This window comes from Schistocerca americana, chromosome 4 (genome assembly GCF_021461395.2).
Source record: "Schistocerca americana isolate TAMUIC-IGC-003095 chromosome 4, iqSchAmer2.1, whole genome shotgun sequence".
NCBI lineage: Eukaryota > Metazoa > Arthropoda > Insecta > Orthoptera > Acrididae > Schistocerca > Schistocerca americana.
In genome coordinates this window covers 109,063,561-109,087,708 of record NC_060122.1, presented here as the reverse complement: position 1 = coordinate 109,087,708, position 24,148 = coordinate 109,063,561, and the positions used below count along the sequence as shown (strand labels likewise).

At 39.6% G+C, this 24,148-nt stretch overlaps 1 protein-coding gene across 5 annotated transcripts in view; it reads right to left on the bottom strand.

The window, feature by feature from the left end:
• Window positions 1–3,723: 3,723 nt before the first annotated feature.
• Window positions 3,724–24,148, bottom strand: part of LOC124612825 (kinesin-associated protein 3) — a 224,990-nt gene continuing 204,565 nt past the window's right edge. For 3 of the 5 annotated variants that reach the window (XM_047141249.1, XM_047141248.1, XM_047141250.1), the window contains exon 17: window positions 3,724–4,301. In XM_047141249.1, the coding sequence (XP_046997205.1) occupies window positions 4,130–4,301 (172 nt within the window). In that variant the 3' untranslated portion in view covers window positions 3,724–4,129. The remainder of the gene's footprint in view (window positions 4,302–24,148) is intronic. The other 2 variants (XM_047141251.1, XM_047141252.1) reach the window with 2 other exon arrangements.

Genomic DNA, 24,148 nt, shown 5'->3' with positions numbered 1-24,148 from the left:
TTTATTGTATCTAAAAACAAAGATGATGTGACTTACCAAGCGAAAGTGGTGGCAGGTCGATAGACACACAAACAAATACAAACATACACACAAAATTCAAGCTTTCGCAACAAACGGTTGCTTCACACACACACACACACACACACACGCACACACACACACACACACATATCCATCCGCACATACACAGACATGAGCAGACTGTCTGTGCAAATGGATGTGTGTGTGTGTGTGTGTGTGTGTGTGTGTGTGTGGGTGTGCGCGCGCGCTCGCGAGTGTATACCTGGCCTTTTTTCCCCCTAAGGTAAGTCTTTCCGCTCCCGAGATTGGAATGACTCCTTACCCTCTCCCTTAAAACCCACATCCTTTTGTCTTTCCCTCTCCTTCCCTCTTTCCTGATGAAGCAACTGTTTGTTGCGAAAGCTTGAATTTTGTGTGTATGTTTGTGTGTCTATCGACCTGCCAGCACTTTCATTTGGTAAGTCACATCATCTTTGTTTTTAGATATATTTTTCCCACGTGGAATGTTTCCCTCTATTATAACTATTTTATTGGATCTACAATATCCATGAGAAGCCCTGTTTGCTGTGGCAGTCATACTGTAATAATCACTTCAGCATCAGGTCTGTGTAAGGAAATGCAGAATAAAATAATATAAAACTCAATGTCACAGTTCTCATGTTCATCATTACTTACCTCTTATTTTACATGTACCATTTTATCTTTATGATTCAGACTTAGGGCCAAGGCAGTTTATCCCCACTCCCCCATACCTTCTCTCCTATCTTTTTCACATAACCCTCCTCACCTCAGTGTAGAAACGTACTGTATGTTTATCATCACTTCTCTGATGGCTCCTTAAAAACTGGTGTCCATGTCAAGTTCACCAACCATCAACAGTAACTCCCTTTTGATAGGAGCCATCCCTTCCACAATGAAACATCTCTCCAAAGAGTCTGGCGATCCATGTATGGCGTGTCTCTAGTGGCAAGTACGCTGAAAATCTCTGTAAGTTCTTCACAAACAGGCACTATCCTCCAAACCTAGTCCACAGTCGCATCACCCATGCTATACTCACACGTCTGAAATTCTCCATCCACCCCCATTAATCTGAACTAGCTGCAAGAAATACTGCCCCTCCCCCATAACCCAACATTGCCAAGGACTGAAACAACTTCATACACCATTTGCTCAGCTTAAAATTATCACCCTATCCATAATCCTTACCATCTACACAAATTGTTATGCTGTCACCTACCCAATCTACAAAATACGTTGATCCAAACCCTTGCCAAATGGGTATATACTACTCCTTTAGAAGAAGAGCAACACATGAAACCTCTCACATCACATACCAACACTGCCGAAATTTTTGCACAGCCTTTTGTGAAGCCATGAGCACCAAGCAGCAGTTCACCAAAACTGAATGGTTATTGTGGCCACGGACATATTGACCACCCAGTTGCAGGGCAAGCTTTTGAGCACAACATAATTGACTTCAATGGCTGCTTCACAATGAAATGCCTTCATAACAAACATTTCGAGTCAATAGACATCTCACACCCCCTCTCCACCCCCACCCCATGCCTCTTATTTTGCTCTATCAGTTTACACTTATGCTTTTCTCTCCATGGTCTTCTTCCTCTGTTCTGTTCCCACTCGTCCCCTCCACCACCTACATTTAATTGTGTGCCATGTTCTCTTTCTTCTGCCTGTGCCCAGTTGGACTCATGGGTGTTAGTTTATTATCTCATTCCCTTTTTTATTTTCCTTCCCAGCCATCAGCCTCTCATCTCTCCACTATACTTTCCTTACTCCTCTTACTCATGCCACTCAACATAACCTCTCACCCTAGTTTGGTTGTAGTGCTGGATTAATGTAGTTGACTAGGAATGATGTAACTACAGTCTGTTCAAAATTACTTTAGGATTGACACTTTGGCAGGAAGATGTGGAGGTGCAGAACTTAGTTGCCATTTCCTGCACAGAACACATGCATAATATCACATTTCATTCTGCTGGCACAAACTCTCAAAATATTGGATGTACAAAGATGGAACTGGAATCCATGTCTTCTGAACAGCAGCACTGTAGTTCCATTTTAGTGTTATTTGCAAACTCAAATTTTTAAGAGAATATACAGAACATTTATGAAAATGCATTTTCTTACTACATTACTAAATAATCAACATGCAGGAAACTTTTTTGTTTTCAAATTTATGTGAACACAGTATGTAAATGAAACCTTAAGAATATATCTCTTTTATTTGGTCAAAACTGGAACTCTGTAGAGATCTCTAACAGGAGATAATTTTAATTATCTCTAACATAAGATGCTCTGCTGCACACCACAACCTTAGTAGCAGCTGAATGGTTCTTCTACGAGAACCAGAGTGCTACGTTCATACCTGACATGATGGTATGTTTTCTGATCAAACTTTTTACCCATTTCTATCATAATAAAATAATTATACCTGTTAACTGCAGTGAGGAAAATTACCAGCTTGAAAGAAAGTAGAATAGTGATAATATAACACACTGCCCAGTGTTGCGACATTTATAACACAAACAGTGAGAGGAATTTTGTGAGTACAATTAAGACTGAGTTCCTGAGATGATTTTGTTTCAGACTCACTTGGTAATGACAGCCATCTTATTAATAGTCAAAACTTACGGAAATATAATTTTGCTGTGCAGATGCTCCTGTTATTATTACTATTGCTGATAACCTAACCTTTAATTTGGGTCAGTATCAATTCTACTGATTTGAAATGACAGCGAAAAGGTGCCAGCCTAATGACTGAATGCTTTTGTCAGCTCACTGATTTTGTATAAGGGTAACTGTGGGTTAAGGAAAGATATTAGATCCATAAGCTCCCAACCTTTAAATTTAACATTTTGATGCTAATGTCAATCTCCTCTTTTTGCTTTGGCATGGTAGCTGTTAGTCAACAACAACAGTACGGCATGCAGCATTATGAGGAATAACTGTTGATGTGCAAACCATTTAGCTTGACTGACCTCATGTGCCAATTCTCTGGCCAAGAGAATGACATTCAGGCAACACACAACAGCAATAACAGATAAAATATTAACCTCACAACTTCAAGAAAGGAAACCAAATAACATCTAAAAGCATAATGAAGGATCGCACAGGGCAAAAAGTTGCCTGAAACTACAGTACAGTGCAATTAGGAACTGGTGAAGGGATAAAGGGGGGGGGGGGGGGGGGGTCTCATGACCGCAAGTGGTTCCTTTTGTTACAGGTGTTTTGGGATTGACTGAATATGTGCTATGCCTTCTTCATGAGCTTCAATCCCGTTACTTCCTTCATAGATGTCAACCCTAAAATAATTTTGAACAGACTGTGCATATGTGTAAGAATATTTTTGTGTTTGCTCTGAAGGCCAGTATCGAGAAACTCAGCAATACTTTTAGACTTGCTCAATGCCTCGACTATATGGTGATCAGTTATCTTTACTTCATGCATTATTTAAAAATGGATTCAACACTGTTAAAATAGGAAGTTTTGGCTAAATAATATAACAGAAACGGTAACAGATATTTTTGAACAAAATTTAGTAGCTAATGCATTTTAGTAATACCATTACTGATTCACTGTGCATCTCAGAATGTTGTCATTTGTGGTGGGATTTGAATATAAAAAAGAACTACAGCATCCTTGAAATCACTTTTTTAATTCTATATAAATAATATTCTAAGACAAATACATAAAAATAAATAATAATCTAATACTGACTTCTTTCTGAAGTGTGTGATTTCACACACAATCTTTCTTTCAAGGAATCTATGGCAACACATCAGTACAATAATGACTAGAATGGTGTTACAACATTAAAGTAAAACAGTGTAAAAAGACAGATTACAGACTACACATTAGTGCATTGAACAGAAACACAAACTACTTCATGTATTCTTTAAGCTCAAATATTCAGTAGCCCATATTGCTTAACTACAGTTTTAAACTTATTGTGATGTTATGTCTTTTGCAATAGTGAGGAATGATTTTTTTAAAAAAAGAATGAGGATGATATCCTTTTGCTTGGAAGCAAGCGCTATAATCAAATGCACACAAGGAATTGTAAAGCTACATAAAAAAAAGAGACATCTCAGATCATCACATGTTTGGACTCTTCGTCATCCAAGCGATCTTGTTCTGATGTCAGGAAGAGATTGTTGAGCTTGTTCCTGATAACTTCATCTGACGACTTCTCAGATGGTTGTGTTGCATTCTTGAAAGATGTTGGCTCACCAAGGTCCGGTTCTATATCATGAGCATACCTAAGAAAAAAGGCTTGTTTACAAACTTTTTAATTTGTGCTGTCAAGAACATATATCAAACTGACAAATTTTAAACAGTTTTTAAATTTTTATTTCTATATTTTGATTCCCCCATTCAAGCCATATAACACCAACAATCCAGTGAAGGCCTTCCTCATATCCCCATGCAGTTCATGTGTACAATGCATGCTAGTGAAGTAGATTGAGGGTGAAAAGATTTTTTTTAAAAAAAGTGTTTCCACAGTATTCTTAAGCAAAAGCTTCAGACAGTCACAGAAGCAGAAGGTGGATTTTGTTACTTCACAACTGCCTGAAGAAATACAATAATAACAAAACAATAACACCAGTCAGTCATGAAATTTGGCCTACATATCACACATTCACAGGAACAATTTTCATAAATGGATGAGAGTTTCCTTGCTGTTCTGTAAATTCATTTTCCGTGTATTAGAACATTTAGATTATAGATATTTCTTTTTGGTATTCAGACCTCAAGACTAACTTACTGATTATATTGTTAATTAAAAAAATATCTGTACCAGGTTTCCTAAATTGTTGTTAAAATATTCATTCGAGTGTATTATACTTGATTAGCTCACCCTAGTAGTGAGAAATGCCTCACTGGTTTAGGTGGCTCTCAGGAGGCAGAGAATTTGCTGTGCTGGCATTTGGTGCTTATGTGCCTCACACGAAATACCTGGAGGTGAGTGAGTGGCTTTCCAAATTTTTGTTCATTTTTTCCTTCCTACAATTCCCATTATCATAAAACATTTTTTAGAATTGGCATTTCATTTAGTGGAGAAAAAGAACTGAGTGTGTATTGAAAACCAGTTAGGTAAAATGTGCAAAAGGTAAACAGGGAAAGTTGTTCTGAGCACCTGAACAGGTAAGCAAACACAAGCACTCTGAAGATGAGAAATTGCTCTTACCTTAATTTCCAGTCACATAAATGAAAAGACACATGTTAATTATGTCTGATTAAACATACTACACTCCACATTTTAAATAAATAGAAAATGGATGTTCTCATGAAACTGAAAATACTTTAAAATAATGTTGCTCTTCCCCAACACTTTAAGGGCCATATCAAATTTTCAGTGTTTCATTGTTAGAGGGAGCAGCTCAGTAGGTAATTCAGAGCTGCTATACTGCTATCAAAGAAAACCAATTTGGTTACATTGCACCATTTTCAGAACATACAAAAAGCAAGTGCTCCACACATAACCAAGGAAAAACACATTTCATGCAGACCTGTACAAGGCAGGAAGCAACATGGACAGTAAAACTGTAGGTGGATGACAGTATGTAAAACGATGCTAATAAGTCTATAGGTGCATACTAGTAAAAACTTGAACTATAAATTGACTTTATGCATCTTCCTACACACTTAGGTTCAATAACTTTTGCTCTTTGCATGTCTGCTGATTTTGGTGGTAAAAATTTAAAAATTTAGTGGTCTTTGCATATGTCCATTCATTAAAGCCATATAGAACAATATGCTAGCATAAGCCAACACACAGAAATTGCATCAGCCATCAGTCAGTACCATTCCTTGTATCATTTTCCAATGTGTGTGTGTGTGTGTGTGTGTGTGTGTGTGTGTGTTCTCCAGAATATAATGTAATCAGTTCTTATCATCCACCTGCATAGTAATGGGACACTTAGTTCAAAAATGGCTCTGAGCACTATGGGACTCAACTGCTGAGGTCATTAGTCCCCTAGAACTTAGAACTAGTTAAACCTAACTAACCTAAGGACATCACAAACATCCATGCCCGAGGCAGGATTCGAACCTGCGACCGTAGCGGTCTTGCAGTTCCAGACTGTAGCGCCTTTAACCGCACGGCCACTTCGGCTGGCGGGACACTTAGTTAATTACAGTTTGATTTCAAAAGACCTCTTGTACTGAGGCTGTTACTTACTGAGTACATAATAAAATTTTAAAAAAATACAATCTACATCTACACAGATACTCCAGAAGCCACCGTATGGTGCATGGCAGAGAGTACCCTATACCACTGCTAGCCATGCCAGCACTGTGGCCTAGTTTACACCATATTTTAAATATGTAGTATGATGCTAAGCTGATATGGTGTATATTTTGTGATGATGTCATTGCAGCTTTATTACACTATTGATAAGAATAATGGGTGGAGTTCACACATATACATCTTGCAGGCATCTGTTTAAGAAATTGGCAATACTGAACTCCCTTTCAGTACATTTACAACTCGAGGAAATTTGTTGTCAACAATCTTTCAGAGCTTTAGGATGATACTGGTACAATAATAGAAGAAAAAATTATCTGCACTTTGCTCAGTCTAACTCTGGGACATAAAAGAGTGAAACATACACTTGTGCAACTTTTGTTACTTATAGTGCTCAAAGATGGCAGTTGCTATGTGTGTGGGAACTCTGCTTATGTGAAAGTGTTAGAGTTTTGCTGTCTATGTCTGAAGAAGGACTAAGTTTGATAGCTGGATAACATCTAACAGTCATTTTCACTGTGCCTGCCTGCCACTAGCAACCTCCACTATGTGGTCAGTAGCAATCTATCCTTGTCATATCATTTTTACTTGATTCTGGATTTTCCATTGTTGGATTAAACCTACAAAACTCTCTAAGAATCTGCCCAAGGAAATAAAATGTCTTGGAGAAACAAGAAGTGTTTTCAAATGTAGATTAAAGAAAACAATTCCCTAAATACCATAGAGCAATTCCTGAATAAGTATTCAGGTTACAATCCTATAACTGATTAGCATATAGACACATAAATATTTTTTTAACTGTCTATTCAATCTTTTATTCGTTTGAACACATTCCCTATCATAATGTTTATTGTGAATATGATGTATGGAACATGGAACTGGAGAAAGCTTTAATTTCCTTATTCATATTGGTATTATCTTTTTTTGTATCATCAACCTTGTTTGCAGTAACACATTACCAGTTTGTTCTTTTCCTTGGTTTAAATAGTGTGTCTGTTTTGTTTCATTTCTGTAAGTGAATGTGTGTGTATTCATGTTGAAATTCAGTAATTATGTTCACTGCACTACACGTTTCTCAATTGTGGACGTTTGCCTGATCAAATATTTTGTACAAATTGGTATGTGATCCAGTTATCCATGGAGTATGAATAAAGAAAATACAGTAAACTCCCCTTAACATGAACTCACTTAAGATGAACACTCAGTTAGTATGAACAAAACTGCGGCCCTGGCACCAAAGTACATGATCTTATAGAAAGTTTCAACAGTTAATATGAATTTTGTTCAGCATGAATTATGAACTTTTTTTATATTCCGCTGAATCATTAGATTTTGTCATTTAACCCAAAGTTTCAATGCTTTTCTCTCCCCCCCCCCCCCCCCCCTTCCCTTGTTTTACTGCTAGAGCTGCTTGAATGATATTGCTTGGCAATCATGATCAACAAAGACATTAACGCTTTTTTGTTCTATAAAAGGGAACAATTACGAGTAACATTAAAGTTGTAAGCAGAAAGAGGGGAGTGATAGCCAAGACAAAGCAGACAAGCATAGATCTGCAAATAAAATTGAAACTTCTAGAGGAAGTAGGCCACAGTGTATTGAAGAAACACAGGATTGCAGAAAACTATGCACTTTTCAAACCTACTTTATCCGCAATCCTTAAAGACCATGAAATTCTTAATGCTGCATTCGGTTCCAGACACAAACCTATGCTACTGCACAGTGCTAAGCATGAATATGTTGAAACTTTACTTCACATGCACACTTCCATAGTACTTTCAAGTGAACCTACATTTGAGTCAAAAGCAAACAAGACTGTAAAAAATAAAAAAAAATTAGACACTCGCGATTTCAGTTGTTCTGCTGGTTGGTTGATTGGTTCAAAATGAGCTGCTCAATTTCACCACCAGTGATTTGCGAGGGAGCAAATGAAGCTGATGGAAGAGGAGGAAAAAACAGGCTGCATGAATTTGACCAAGTGAGAGAAAAATAAAACTTGTGTGATGTCTACATATCGTCTTTTCCCAAGTTGCACCCTCCAAATAAAAGGCAACATGTGCCATGGTGAAGCAGTCAGTAAACAGTGCTTACTTGTAGTATTTGTATCAAATTCAGATAGTAGTGATAAACACCTTCCTTGAATGATCAGTAAATCTGAGAAACCTCATTGTTTTAAGAACATGGACACTGATACTTTACCTTACACCTACTCTCAATATAAGAAAGCATGAATCGACAGCTCGTCATTCCATAAGTGACTTCATTTATACAGTCAAACAGTAACCTAGAATAGGTATGTTCTAACACTGCACAAAGTTAGAGCTCATAATATACATTCTCTTAACTAATGTGAAGCTCCAGTCGCTCCTCGTCCCCCCCCCCCCCCCCTCCCCCACCACCATCCCCCACCCACTCCCATCAAATATAAAAAGTTATCTACAGCCTTTGGATCAAGGTGTTACTGCCCTTATATAGAGGTCTTAGCAAGCAACTTGTGAGAGCTGCAATTTGCATTGCTGAAAAGAAGATGGAAATAATTACTTTGAGAGTGCTTGATGCAATAAAAACTTTTGTCACACTCTGGAAATCCACTTCATCATAACACAATGAAAACTGTTTTAGCAAACCCTGTACACACAAAAGACACTAATCCTATTGAAAACTTAGATGGTGGTAACAATACTATTTTACACAACAAACGGAATATTCTACAAAGCATTGTGGACCTGGGAATACCTTTGATGTAAAGACAATTGTGTCTGATATGCAAGAAATGTCATCATAAGAGAGAGGGGAGGACAATATTACTCTGCCTACCAGCTAGGAAGTGTTACATGCCTCTAACACTTTAAACATTTTGCTGCAACATCTGAAATGGTCACTAGTATTACGAACCCACGAGTAAGTCTGCTGTGAAGTTACAGGTAACTTCGGTCCCATATGCAACAGCACAACGTACAAGATTTTTATGCCACAAAATGATCTGCGAGTACCATTTTTCAAGTTACAGTACAATAATTAACGCGAGCCTTTTTCCTTGTCACATTCATTTTCTGTGTTATTGTTGCAAACTATTGTTATTAAAAGGATTGGTGTAACACTGTAAACCTTCTTTTTAATTTTCCAAGATAAGAGAATAAGAGATACAGTAGTGTTTTCTATGATGATATATGTAATTTGCTGTAGTGCTTATATACTGTAAATGGTTAATGTGTAGAAAAAACATCAATGAAAAATTAAAATTTTGAGTTCCTGGTAAACATGATTTTTTTTAAACATGAACTCTAGATTTTTTGGTTCTTTGAGATTTGTGTTAATGAGGGTTTACTGTAGAAGTATATATTTGTGCCCAAATAATATATCACAAATTGTATAATTGACACCATACCTATCATTCATATTCATGTCAATCACTAAGACAGGTATACCAAACAAGGCTATAAGTGCGATGCTCAGTCTAATCATCATGAAATTACCAATGTTTTGGAAGGAGAACTGAATACTAAGGTTAACAAAATTTGAAAGCCAGTCTGTCATTCCCCATGATTATTGATAAATCAAAGACTTTTTTTCAGTTCTTTTCCCTATGACACAGAAAGCCAAATTTCAACAACAAAATGCTTCAAAAGATCACCTGCAGAAAATACCTACATGTAGTATTAGGTAATAAATTGAGCAGCACAACCATGTAGACTTTATTACATCATCATCATCATCATCATCATCCAATTTGATCAATTGGTGATGTGGCCTCTTGGAGTCAGTGTGCAACATATGATCCCCACAGATTCTTCCATTTCTACCTATCTTGAGATTCCCATTGCCAATTCAATCTGGCTCTCTTTCTTGTCTCTGCCCCATCTGTTGGGTGGTCTTCCCCTTTGTCATTTTTGGTAAATTTGGCTCCAATCTAGTACTACTTTTGACCACCAGCCATCTTATCTTTCAGCAACATGACCAGCCCCCTCGCATTGTAAGGTATTGACTCTTTCCATCATCATCATGTTACTGATGCTTGTCCTCTGTCTGATATCAACTGCTTTCTCTCTTTGTGTAGCCCAACACTGATCTTTCCATTCCTCTTTGCATTACTGTTAGTTTTCTAACAACAAATTCATTTAATGTCCATGTCTCACAGCCATACGTTTTACTGGCTGTATACAAACAATGGAAAATCCAGAATGGTATAATATTATGAAAAGGATAGATTGCCTCCTCATGGCATAATAAGAGATATTCAGTTGCAGACTGGCATAACAAAGAGATGGTCAAACAAATAAGCTTTCGGCCAGGAAGGTCTTCATCCGAATTAGACAAAACACACACACGCACACACACACACACACACACACACACACACACACACACACACACCTCTCTATTTAGTGAGTAGCAACCTATCCCTTTCAAAATCTTGTCATTACTGGCAGTATACACTGGTCAGAACTGTTTTCTTCAGCTCTGCTGGCATCTTAGACTTCTAAACTTATCTTCCATAAACTTTCCATCGTAATTTAATATGTCAAAATGTTTCTGGTTTCATATTTTCAAGATGAACCATATAGACTTAATCTGTGACCCTTTGCGGCTACTTGCTTCCAACAGATATATTTCCCTCTGGTGTCCACTCAGTCATCATCTTGGTTTTAACACATTTCATTTTTAGACTGACTTCAGAGCAGACTAAAGCAAGTTCACTACCCAGTATTTGAAGTTCTTCTTACTATTTGCAAATAGATCATCATCATCAAAAAAACCTCAGGTTTGTTTTCTTTTGTTTTCCAATCCAGTTAAGAGATTACTTTATCTAGGACTGCTGAAAATAGTTTTGGAAATGTAGAGTCATTTTGTTTTACACCTCTCCTTAATGGAAAATTCATTTCTGTTCTGTTACGAGCCTGACAGAAACTGATTGAACTGAACATCTTTGCAAAATCTACAGAGATAAGCTACATAGGTAAAGCATACTCATTTGTTCTACTAACTGTTTCATGTAGAGTGAGGATATGATCAACAGTACTAAACCCTCCGAAGAACCCAGTTTGTTCAATGAGCTGGCCCATGTCAAGTGTAGTGCTCAATCTGCTACTCAAAATTCTAGTAAAAACTTTGCACAGTATGGCTGATAGGGTGATAGTTCTTTATACCTTTAGTACAACCATTCGTATGTATTATAGTTATTTTGGCTTCATTCCAATCTCATGGTAATTTTCCACTGTGCAAACAACTTGAAAATAGTTTAGGTAGATGCTTTATAGATTCCTCATGCATCAACTTCAAAATATCAACTGAGACGTCATTACTACCTGGAGCAGTTGCTTTTTTAATCTTGTCTATAGTATGTTTGACTGATGAGGGAATTATTTCTGAGATTTGGGAAACAAGGGCATCCAATTCATCTAGATAAAAATATCAGCATTCACTTTACTGTAAACGTTATCATAAAAATTCTCAATATATTCAAATATTTCCTTCTCATCTGTAATTCAGGTTTGATCAGTGTCCAATGTTATTAGCTGATTCTTTCCAATCATAAGCTTCTTTTTCGCTATATTTAAATTAGATTTCTTCTCAAGACTGGCTTTTAGTGTATCTGCTTCTTACTTTTTGATGTCTTCTTTCATGCTTTTTCACAGAGTCTTGTACAGGTCTTTATATTCTGTCTTATATTTGTCTGGTTCTACTTTCCATTTTCTCTTGTCCATCAAACTTATCATTTTATTTGTCAGCTTCTTTGGCAGGTTTCAAAATTTGCACAAGCTGCCCACTTCTTCAGCTGTTGTGATCAGTACTTTTTTTACTTCTTCTGCTTCACATTCTTTTAATTTTCTCTTAGCTCTTTCTTGAAATTCCTCTTTCCATTCTTTCTGAAATTTAAAAATTTTCTTGTTCCTTTAATTAAGTTCAATGTTTTATTTTTGTATTCAATTCAAATCTTGCTCCTAATAATTAATGTTTGCACTGAACCTATTCAGCAGAGAGACATCTTTAATGTTTGGAGACACAATGGTAAGAATGAGGCCTATTTCACTTTTCAGTTTAAACTTAGGAGCCCACCAAGTCTATTTGTGATCAGGGTGCTTCATGAAGAACATATTCATAATAGGCGTTTGGCATTAGAGTCATCAATTATTAATTTATAACCCGTGCAGAATTGCCCCTTCAGGCACCTCCTCAGGATGTGGATCGGGGAAAGCCTCCTAGATAAGGTGGCACTGGGGGTGAACAAAAACTAGCAGCATGAGTGACATCTGTACACCAGAGGAATGACCAACCGAAGGCATCTTTACTCCACATTAAGTCTGGAAAATAATATCACCAATCCATTCTGAAGAAAGTGTGCAGATTATGCTTTTTGCCTTTGACTCATGATATTTGACAGCAAGGTAAAATGTCCCAGAGTTAAATTAGCCCCTCATTTGAATCTCTGGATGGGAGCTGTTTTAGTGTCACAAAATCCTAAGTCTACAAAATGGGACAAACAATGTTTTCAAATATGGACACACAACTGCTGTTCGTTAGCAGTAGATGACAGAATGACAGAAACAGTAGGGGAATTAGAAAAAATTAACTGGGTCATTGTTGGCTGAAGTGACATATGCTGTAAAGGTGAGAACTGCCTTCGACTGAATTCAGGAAATCTCTTCTATTACTGTGGTGAACCAAATGGAGTTGAGTTTTTAGTAAACAAAACCATAGCAGACAAGGTAGTAGTATTAGAACAAATTTCACACAAAATTGCACATTTGGTCCTCAAAATATCAGAAGTGTATAAAATCTGAATAGTTCAAGACTGGAAGAACACACATACAAGCTAACAAAAAACTCCATTACACTATACACTTAAGAAAACTATTCCTAAGACAATAACAGAACCCAAGTAACACACTTAAAGAGTAAATCAAAAGGTAAAATTTGGGAGCTATTCAGGAATAAACTGAGGAAGGAAGCAGTAACCAACTTTCAATTAACAATGGGACATGACTGCTTAGCCCAACATCTATAAATCTTAGGAGTACTTCTCACAAATGGATGTCCTATTTGCAAAACTGTTGTTATGGGTTCAGATCATCTACTCATATGCTCAGGTTTGGATGTAGAAGTATGGCAGGAAGCCTACATCTGCAAATTATACTGGGACACCAGAAACAATATTGTCTAACTTTTTGCAAACTTTGCTTCATTATTACATTTACTTCTTTAAGTTATTATATACAAGCGCAAATTTTACTGGGATGCCAGATACTGTATGTTATAGCTTTTCTTTAACTTATTGTTGTGACTTGGACACACAACACAAGCAAGAATGTTAGTACAACTTTATCAGACTGTGATACATATGTCAATCACCATACACTGAACACAATAAGATAACACAAATGTATGGACGCAGCAATAACATGATAACTCAGCGTGAGCATAGAAGAGGGTTTAAATGGGCACTCGCTCGTGGCAGGCTCTATCGAAAGTTCGCAGTATTGCTCCTCCATGGCGCAGCCTTGCGAATGACAACACACTGCTACTGCATGCAGCTTTCAAAGGTGCATGCATTACTTCATTCCTCTTCCCTTGGTGAACAACTCGTATTCGCAAGATGTTTATGGTGTATTCCTCCGCAAGTCTCAGTCTGATATGAGCTGATACTGTGGCGTATGGTCGGAAGTACTTGGGGTGCGGGGAGTGTCGCAGTCCACCTTCTAGTGTCAATCCAAATGTGATGGCAGGGCAAACTGCATTTCCCCACAGCTCCATAGCCTGGTGGTGGTGGTGGTGGTGGTGGTGGTGGTGGTGGTGCCCTGCAGTTGACGGCTGAGGCAGAGGAGACATCTCTGGTGTGGATAGTGGCTGCATCGATACTGATACTGATATTGGAAAAGTTGCACCAGGTTCATCCACCAGTGACGGGGACCCCTCATATGTTGTGGCAGGGACCCCACCACATCACGTGATCCGTTGAGTGATGCAGACTGACATGGCATGGCGAAGTCAGTGTCATGGCTGGGTTGTCCAGTCGTCCACATACAGGCACAACTGGTTGTAATTACATGCACAGAGGCCCTCCTCCATACAGAGGTCACAGAGACAGTGGCCGTGGCATCAGGAGAAGATGGCAGGAATCTATTTTGGGTGACAACCAAAGCCACATGCCCAGTCACCTCCGGCCGGAAATGGGATGATGGCTGCACTGGTTGGCATCCCTGGCCAGGCCACAGGAGTGTCCAGAGTTGATGCCCATGAAGGAGTTCAGCAGGGCTGTTGTTGCCAAAGGGCAAGAATGATAGGAAGACATAAACTGACCCAAGGCAACATCAGACAGAGTCCCAGTCACATACTTTCTCATTTGCGTTTTGAATGTTCTAACTAATCTTTCGGCCTCATCATTGGACTGTGTGTGGCAGGATGGGACAAAAATGTGGCGAATCTTGTGAGCATTGCAGAAGGAGGCAAATTTCTGTGGCACAAACTGTGGGCCATTATCAGGGATCAATGTTGCCAGAAGTCCTTCAATGAAAAAATTTTTTGACAGGGCTGCCACAGTGGCAGATTATTTATTTATTTATTTCATTAACAGTACAGAGGAACCTACCACCTTGAAATGTAAGGAGGGTCAGATGCTTCTAAATCTAACAGCAAAGACTTCTTATTATTACAATCTCATTGGATTACAGTTGTTAATGCTTTTTTAATAATATAAAGAACATAATATATAAAAATTTCTCTAAGGTTACAGAGAATTGAAAGCGTAACAATTGTTTAGGTGTCACAGTGGAAGAGGCTGAAGTTGATGGGCAATGAACACCATATAGAAACCAACAAAATGTATCAATTACTATTAGCAGCATGCATTAGGAAACGGCTGGAGAAACCGATATGGAGATGGTCCCAGGCCTGCAAAAGTTGTGGCCACAGAGACAATGTTGCCCATGGGGCAGCTTGCTGCAGTGCACATTGAGAACATGCCATCAAAATGACTGATGTCGCCATCCAAACAAGGCCAAAGAACATAACAGCAGCCTAAGGCCTTGGTGCGTGAGCACCGCAACCCCCCCCCCCCCCCCCCCCCTCCCAGTGACCAGGATGCAGCAATCACAGGATCTCTGGATGGAGAGCCGAGGGAACCATTATGTGAGGAGCTCAATATTCTGTATCAAGGGGTAGAACACCATCAATGACAGAGAAATGATGCTGAAACACATAGTAGTTTGAAGGGGGTCAAATGCCTGTGACAGAGGCGCCTCAGGCCAACCATGTTGTACGCGATGAATCATTTTCCATAAAACTGGATTGACGGCACTGGCCTGTGTGACTCGAGTGCCATGGGGTGCAAGGAAATCCCATAGTTGTACCAAGAGGGGAACAGTGCCCGACATTGAAGGTGATGCACTGCTTTGTGTGGCAATAATGCTGGGGGATTAAACAATGAAACTAACAACTTGTGATCCATGATGAGATGGAATTTTACACCATACAGGAAAACATAAAATTCTTTAAGGCATAAACAATGATGATTTGTGAATATCTGGTATGAGCTGAATTAAGTGTCTTCGATGCATATGCTATAGGCCACTTTGAGTCATCAGAATATTTATGAGCCCATGCTGGGACACATTGGTTGCTAATACCAAATGTTGACCCAGTTGGTAGGTTACGAGACAAGATGCAGATTGTAATGGAGACTTCACTCGGGAAAACACCTTTTCACATGACTGCAACCAGTGGAAAGATGTCCTCTTATGCAGCAAGGCATGTAACGTTTGTGCAACAGACACCGTCCCCAGCAAAAACTGATGATATTAAGCTATCTTACCTAAAAAATCTGGAGGTCCTTGGCCAATGCAGGATACGGAAGAGCCACAATGGCAGAGGCATTCTGATGAAGGAGTTTGATGCCAGCACTAGAGACCTTGAACCCAAGATAAATAATAGAAGGCAGAAAGAAGTAGCACTTTTCTAAATTTCATTTTAAATCAGCGGCCTGTAACAGTGAAAAGAGGGTATGTAAGTTGCTGAAATGTTCAGCACTGAAGGAGCCAGAAATCACAGTATTATCAAGATAGTTGGCACAGCAAGGCACAGAGCTCACGAGTTGTTCGATACACCAATGAAAAATCGTTGGGATGCTGACCACACCAAATGGTAACAGCAAGTATTGATACAAGTCGAAAGGCACATTAACGACCCAGAACCATTGAGTATCGGCATCAACAAAAAGCTGCAAATATGTATCGGACAGGTCAATCTTGGAAAAACACTGACCACCAGCAAGCTTAGCGAAACGTTTATCAGGAGGTGCATGGGATCAATAATAGACTGAACACTGAGAGAAACTTTGAAATCACCACAAAGGTATAACCAACCCGACGGCTCCTTGACAATGACTAGGAGGGTATCCTATGCACAGGATGCAATCGGTTGGATGACTGCAGAGGCTGTGAGGTGGTCAAGCTCCACCATGACTTGGTCAGGGAGCACCATGAGCACAGGGCGAGCCCAAAAGAAACAGGGTCTGGCCGAAGGTTTCATGGTGACGTGAGCTTGGAAATTATTGGCACAACCCCAAACCTGCAGGAAACAGGGCAGTAAGTTCAGAGTGCAAAGAGTTGAGTTGCATATAAGACACTTGATCAGAGAAAAGATTAACTTCATCAGAAATAGTAAACCCAAAAAGTTTAAAAGTGTCCAAACGAAACAAATTTACGGCACATGCATTGTATACACTATTGACATCCATGCCAGCATCTGCATTAGACTGTTGGAATTTTGCATTAACAGGAACAACTGGCCCACTTTGTTACACTGGTGGCAAATGTCCCACCTCTTAGGACATTCTGGCCTATCATGAGTGACAAAACATGATGGACAAGAGGGACATGTGGAGCACTTGCATTGTTCATTACCTGGCTTGCGTGCTGCTGCTACTGCTACTGCTGCTGTGGCTGCCACAGTGAGGCGGGCTGGTTGCCGTTATGTTTTGCCTGCACGCGGACTGCTGCCACCATATCATACCCCGGTGAACTGTCTGATAAACAGTGGGGAGGAAAGCAGATTGATCTTCTGCAATCTGACACCAACAACTCAATTTGACTACCTGCAGACCTCAAAACCTCAAGCAATTGTGCAATAGTCAAAACTTTAGAAAAGGAGGGGGTTTCCACATTGAAGGACCTGCTTACGACCTCACAATCAGGGGCCAACCAAATGATTGAATCATGAACCATTTGGTCAACGTATGACTCCTTATGTACATCAGTGACAAAGTGACGATGATGGCTTAAACTGCGAAGCTCAGCTGCCAAGGTCTTCTAGAAATGTTCCGGTTTCTTGCAACACTAACAGAACTAAAGTGGCAATGATGTGCAACTGTTTATAGTAGTAATAAAATTATAAACAGCCGACCAGTTGTAATGGATAAAGAAATTCTTTACCTAGGTTTCGACAAACATAAATTTGTCTTCTTCAGAAGGTAGCCTAAGGACAATGAACATCATAGCTTACATTAGAAAAGTATGAAACTTATAGGCCAAGAAGTAAGGACTAATGTACCATCGTCGTTTTTACAATTGTCAGCATAGATCCACGTGTCAAAAATAAAATATAGCCCTAGGATTAGGGTTTGTCATGTAAATATAAAATAGCTCATGGATCTTGCAGCACTCACAATCGAATGAGTGTAATCAGGGAGTGTAGTTACTCTGAAAACAGGGCAGGTGGCGCTCATACTGAGAAACGTGCCAATTGGCGTACAAAGGCAATGTGTAAATTATCAATATTAATAATGTCCTTAGGTAGAGTAACAATAAAAAAGGAAGGAAATTAACACTCCCGTTATAACAGTATGGCTGCACTGGTACAAATAATGTAGTTATACACCAAAAAAGGCAGGTGGCACTTACACCGAGAAACTTACGCCCAGTGGCATATACAGCCAAAATATAAAAAATTACATTACTATATTATTGAAGCCCACAAACGGTATACATGTCAGAACCTTAAAATTGACAGTTATCGCTCTTGTCAAGAAAGAATTATGAACACTGGTACACGATCCTGTTAATACACATTCACAGGGAAAACCAAAATTTTAGAGCCAGGCAAAATCACATAAGGGCTGATATAGTAGCAAACATACATTGTGACAAAACCACCATTACATAAGGGGTAGTGAGCTTAAAGCACTGAAGGTGCATCATAGCTTCCTGAGGAAATAAACCACTAAGATTACCAGCATTAACATTATACCATAAACAGTACAGGTTTAAAGCCTTCGAAAAATTGTCTACAAGCAAGGTTCAACTGGTCATTCAGTATATTACCATCCTTGAGCTCAAGATGTTCAAAAATTTGTAACTCTTCCCACAGATCTAATCTACGCCCCTTGTCTTCTCTGTGTAGGATAACAGTGTCTTCTAAATGTTTTGGCGTATGACTGGCTATCAGGAGGTGTTCAGAAAAAGTAGAACTGTGTATATTCACTCCTTTCTTACCAAACAGGTGTTCTTTATATCTTGTTTTCACAGCTCTGCCTGTTTGACCAATATAATATGAAGTACAGTTTTTACAGGTTAGTTTGTAAACCCCTGAATTGGAAAACCAATTGCCGGCGATCTCTACTGAATGTACAAGATTTCTCTTTCAACTGTTATCTGTAGAGAAGGAGACATTACAGTTACATTTTTTCATTAAAGACGTTTTATCCTATATGATATATTGCCCAAGAAAGGAATATAAAATAAATTGTTTAGCTTCTTTGCTATCAGTGTGGAGGTTTCCAGAATGAGATTTTCACTCTGCAGCGGAGTGTGCGCTGATATGAAACTTCCTGGCAGTTTAAAACTGTGTGCCCGACTGAGACTCAAAACTCGGGACCTTTGCCTTTTGCGGGCAAGTGCTCTACCATCTGAGCTACCGAGGCATGACTCACGCCTCATGCCTGGTACTCACAGCTTTACTTCTGCCAGTATCTTGTCTCCTACCTTCCAAACTTTACAGAAGCTCGAGTTTCGGTAGGGCACACAGTTTTAATCTGGCAGGAAGTTTCATATCAGCGCACGATCCGCTCGCAGAGTGAAAATCTCATTCTGGAAACATCCCCCAGGCTGTGGCTAAGCCATGTCTCCGCAGTATCCTTTCTTTCAGGAGTTCTAGTTCTGCAAGGTTCGCAGGAGAGCTTCTGTAAAGTTTGGAAGGTAGGAGACGAGATACTGGCAGAAGTAAAGCTGTGAGTACTGGGCGTGAGTCGTGCTTCGGTAGCTCAGATGGTAGAGCACTTGCCCGCGAAAGGCAAAGGTCCCAAGTTCGAGTCTCGGTCGGGCACACAGTTTTAATCTGCCAGGAAGTTTCATATCAGCGCACACTCTGCTGCAAAGTGAAAATCTCATTCTGGAAACATCCCCCAGGCTGTGACTAAGCCATGTCTCCGCAGTATCCTTTCTTTCAGGAGTGCTAGTCCTGCAAGGTTCACAGGAGAGCTTCTGTCAAGTTTGGAAGTTAGGAGACGAGATACTGGCAGAAGTAAAGTTGTGGGTACCGGGCGTGAGTCGTGCTTCGGTAGCTCAGATGGTAGAGCACTTGCCCGCGAAAGGCAAAGGTCGTGAGTTTGAGTCTCGGTCGGGCACACAGTTTTAATCTGCCAGGAAGTTTCATATCAGCGCACACTCCGCTGCAGAGTGAAAATCTCATTCTGTAAACATCCCCCAAGCTGTGGCTAAGCCATGTCGCCACGGTATCCTTTCTTTCAGGAGCGCTAGTTCTGCAAGGTTCACAGGAGAGCTTCTGTAAAGTTTGGAAGGTAGGAGACAAGATACTGGCAGAAGTAAAGCTGTGAGTACTGGGCGTGAGTAGTGCTTTGGTAGCTCAAATGGTAGAGCACTTGCCCGCGAAAGGCAAAGGTCCCGAGTTCGAATTTCGGTCGGGCACACAGTTTTAATCTGCCAGGAAGTTTCATATCAGCGTACACTCCGCTGCAGAGTGAAAATCTCATTCTGGAAACATCCCCCAGGCTGTGGCTAAGCCATGTCTCCGCAGTATCCTTTCTTTCAGGATTGCTACTTCTGCAGGGTTCGCAGGAGAGCTTCTGTAAAGTTTGGAAGGTAGGAGACGAGATACTGGCAGAAGTAAAGCTGTGAGTACTGGGCGTGAGTCGTGCTTCGGTAGCTCAGATGGTAGAGCACTTGCCCGCGAAAGGCAAAGGTCCCAAGTTCGAGTCTCGGTCGGGCACACAGTTTTAATCTGCCAGGAAGTTTCATATCAGCGCACACTCTGCTGCAAAGTGAAAATCTCATTCTGGAAACATCCCCCAGGCTGTGACTAAGCCATGTCTCCGCAGTATCCTTTCTTTCAGGAGTGCTAGTCCTGCAAGGTTCACAGGAGAGCTTCTGTCAAGTTTGGAAGTTAGGAGACGAGATACTGGCAGAAGTAAAGTTGTGGGTACCGGGCGTGAGTCGTGCTTCGGTAGCTCAGATGGTAGAGCACTTGCCCGCGAAAGGCAAAGGTCGTGAGTTTGAGTCTCGGTCGGGCACACAGTTTTAATCTGCCAGGAAGTTTCATATCAGCGCACACTCCGCTGCAGAGTGAAAATCTCATTCTGTAAACATCCCCCAAGCTGTGGCTAAGCCATGTCGCCACGGTATCCTTTCTTTCAGGAGCGCTAGTTCTGCAAGGTTCACAGGAGAGCTTCTGTAAAGTTTGGAAGGTAGGAGACAAGATACTGGCAGAAGTAAAGCTGTGAGTACTGGGCGTGAGTAGTGCTTTGGTAGCTCAAATGGTAGAGCACTTGCCCGCGAAAGGCAAAGGTCCCGAGTTCGAATCTCGGTCGGGCACACAGTTTTAATCTGCCAGGAAGTTTCATATCAGCGCACACTCCGCTGCAGAGTGAAAATCTCATTCTGGAAACATCCCCCAGGCTGTGGCTAAGCCATGTCTCTGCAGTATCCTTTCTTTCAGGAGTGCTGGTTCTGCAAGGTTCGCAGGAGAGCTTCTGTAAAGTTTGGAAGGTAGGAGACAAGATACTGGCAGAAGTAAAGCTGAGTACCGGGCGTGAGTCGTGCTTCGGTAGCTCAGATGGTAGAGCACTTGCCCGCAAAAGGCAAAGGTCCCGAGTTCGAGTCTCGGTCGGGCACAAAGTTTTAATCTGCCAGGAAGTTTCAGTGTGGAGGTTGTTGCTCAAAGTTGAACAGTTTTGGGAAGTTTTCTTACTGAACATGTAATCAATCATATTCTGATTGTACCCATTATTAACCGCAATCATTTTGATGACATTCAATTTTTTTTGTTGATCGGCAGGTGATAAAGGAGTAGTTACCATTTGGTGAGTGGCAGAATGAGAAAACGCCAGTTTATGAGGTTTTGGATGAGTTGAGTCAGCAGGGACGACATTATCTGAATAAGTTTCCGTACAGAAAATGTTGAAATTGAAGGAACTATTCTGTGTAGAAATTGTTAAATCAAGAAAGTTAAGTTCACCTATTTCATTCTCAAGTTCTTTTGTGAAGGAAATTTTTTCATGTAAACCATTGAAAGTATTGAAGAGAAGCTCTAACTCATGATCAGTACTGTCAAAAGCAATGATAATGTCGTCAACACAACGTGCGTAATAACGGATTTTATGGCGTAATTCTGAACTTGAATTGAAGAACGTTATTTCCAGAGTGTTGATGAAAACATCTGCCATAATACCAGCGAGGGGACTACCCTTTGCTAAACCATCTGGTTGTATATACATTTTCCCATTGAACGTGAAATAATTGTATTTCAAAATGACTTTAAGCAAACTAATCAGTTCCGCAATCTAAATTTCACTTAATTTTTTATGTTTTAGTAGATTCCTTTTTACAAGGGCTATGGTTACATCGACGGGGACATTTGTATAAAGACTGACAATGTCAAAGGAAACCAGTCTAGTGTCAGGTGTACATCCTACAGATTGAATATTGTTGATTAATTCCTTGCTGTTTTTCACCGAAAAATTCAGATGTCATTCCTGCTGACTAAACACATCCAAAAGCTCGTAAACTGGCATTTTTTCATTCTGCCATTCACCGTATGGTAACTACTCCTTTATCACCTGCCGATTAACAAAAAGAATTGAATCATCAAAGCAACTGCGGTTAATAATGGGTACAATCAGAATATGATTGATTACATGTTCAGTAAGAAAACTTCCCAAAACTGTTCAACTTTGAGCAACAACCTCCACTCTGATAGCAAAGAAACTAAACAATTTATTTCTGTTCCTTTCTTGGGCAATATATCATATAGGATAAAACGTCTTCTAATGAAAAAATATAACTGTAACGTCTCCTTCTCTACAGATAACAGTTGAAAGAGAAATCTTGTACATTCAGTAGAGATCGCCGGCAATTGGTTTTCCAATTCAGGGGTTTACAAACTAACCTGTAACAACTGTACTTCATATTATATTCGTCAAACAGGCAGAGCTGTGAAAACAAGATATAAAGAACACCTATTCGGTAAGAAAGGAGCAAATATACACAATTCTACTTTTTCTGAACACCTCCTGATAGCCAGTCATACGCCAAAACATTTAGAAGACACTTTTATCCTACACAGAGAAGTCAAAGGGCGTAGATTAGATCTGTGGGAAGAGTTACAAATTTTCGAACATCTTGAGCTCAAGGACGGTAATATACTGAACGACCAGTTAAACATTGCTTGTAGACAATTTTTCGAAGGCTTTAAACCTGTACTGTTTACGGTATAATGTTAATGCTGGTAATCTTAGTGGTTTATTTCCTCAGGAAGCTATGATGCACCTTCAGTGCTTTAAGCTCACTACCCCTTATGTAATGGTGGTTTTGTCACAATGTATGTTTGCTACTACATCAGCCCTTATGTTTTTTGCCTGGCTCTAAAATTTTGGTTTTCCCTGTGAATGTGTATTAACAGGATCGTGTACCAGTGTTCGTAATTCTTTATTGACAAGAGCCATTATTGTCAATTTTAAGGTTCTGACATGTATACTATTTGTGGGCTTCACTAATATAGTAATGTAATTTTTTATATTTTGGCTGTATATGCCACTGGGCATAAGTTTCTCAGTGTAAGTGCCACTTGCCTTTTTTGGTGTATAACTACATTATTTGTACCAGTGCAGCCATACTGTTACAACGGGAGTGTTAATTTCCTTCCTTTTTTATTGTTACTCTACCTAAGGACATTATTAATATTGATAATTTACACATTGCCTTTGTATGCCAATTGGCACATGTTTCTCGGCACGAGCGCCACCTGCCCTGTTTTCAGAGTAACTACACTCCCTGATTACACTCATTCGATTGTGAGTGCTGCAAGATCCATGAGCTATTTTATATTTACATGACAAACCCTAATCCTAGGGCTATATTTTATTTTTGACACATGGATCTATGCTGACAATTGTAAAAACGGCGATGGTACATTAGTCCTTACTAATGTAAAATTGTAAGTACCAGTTGTCGTTATCATACTTCTGTAACGCAAGAGTTCTCTAATTTGTGTTAAAATTTATTCTTGGCTTATAAGTTTCATACTTTTCTAAAGTAAGCTATGATGTTCATTGTCCTTAGGCTACCTTCTGAAGAAGACAAATTTATATTTAACCTAGGTAAAGAATTTCCTTATCCATTGCAACTGGTCGGCTGTTTATAATTTTATTAAGTGAAACCATTGGTGTTGTGCAGCTATGTATAAAATACTGTTTACAGTAGTATTTCAAAAGAAGGGTACACACGCTATCAAAAGTGAGTGAAGACGGATCCTGCAGGAGGGCAGACTGATCATAAGCCAGAAACAGTGGGGGTAAGTGACTGGGATGGTGACATGCAAAACAGGACAGGAGGTGCAAGGGGTGACGTGGCAGGC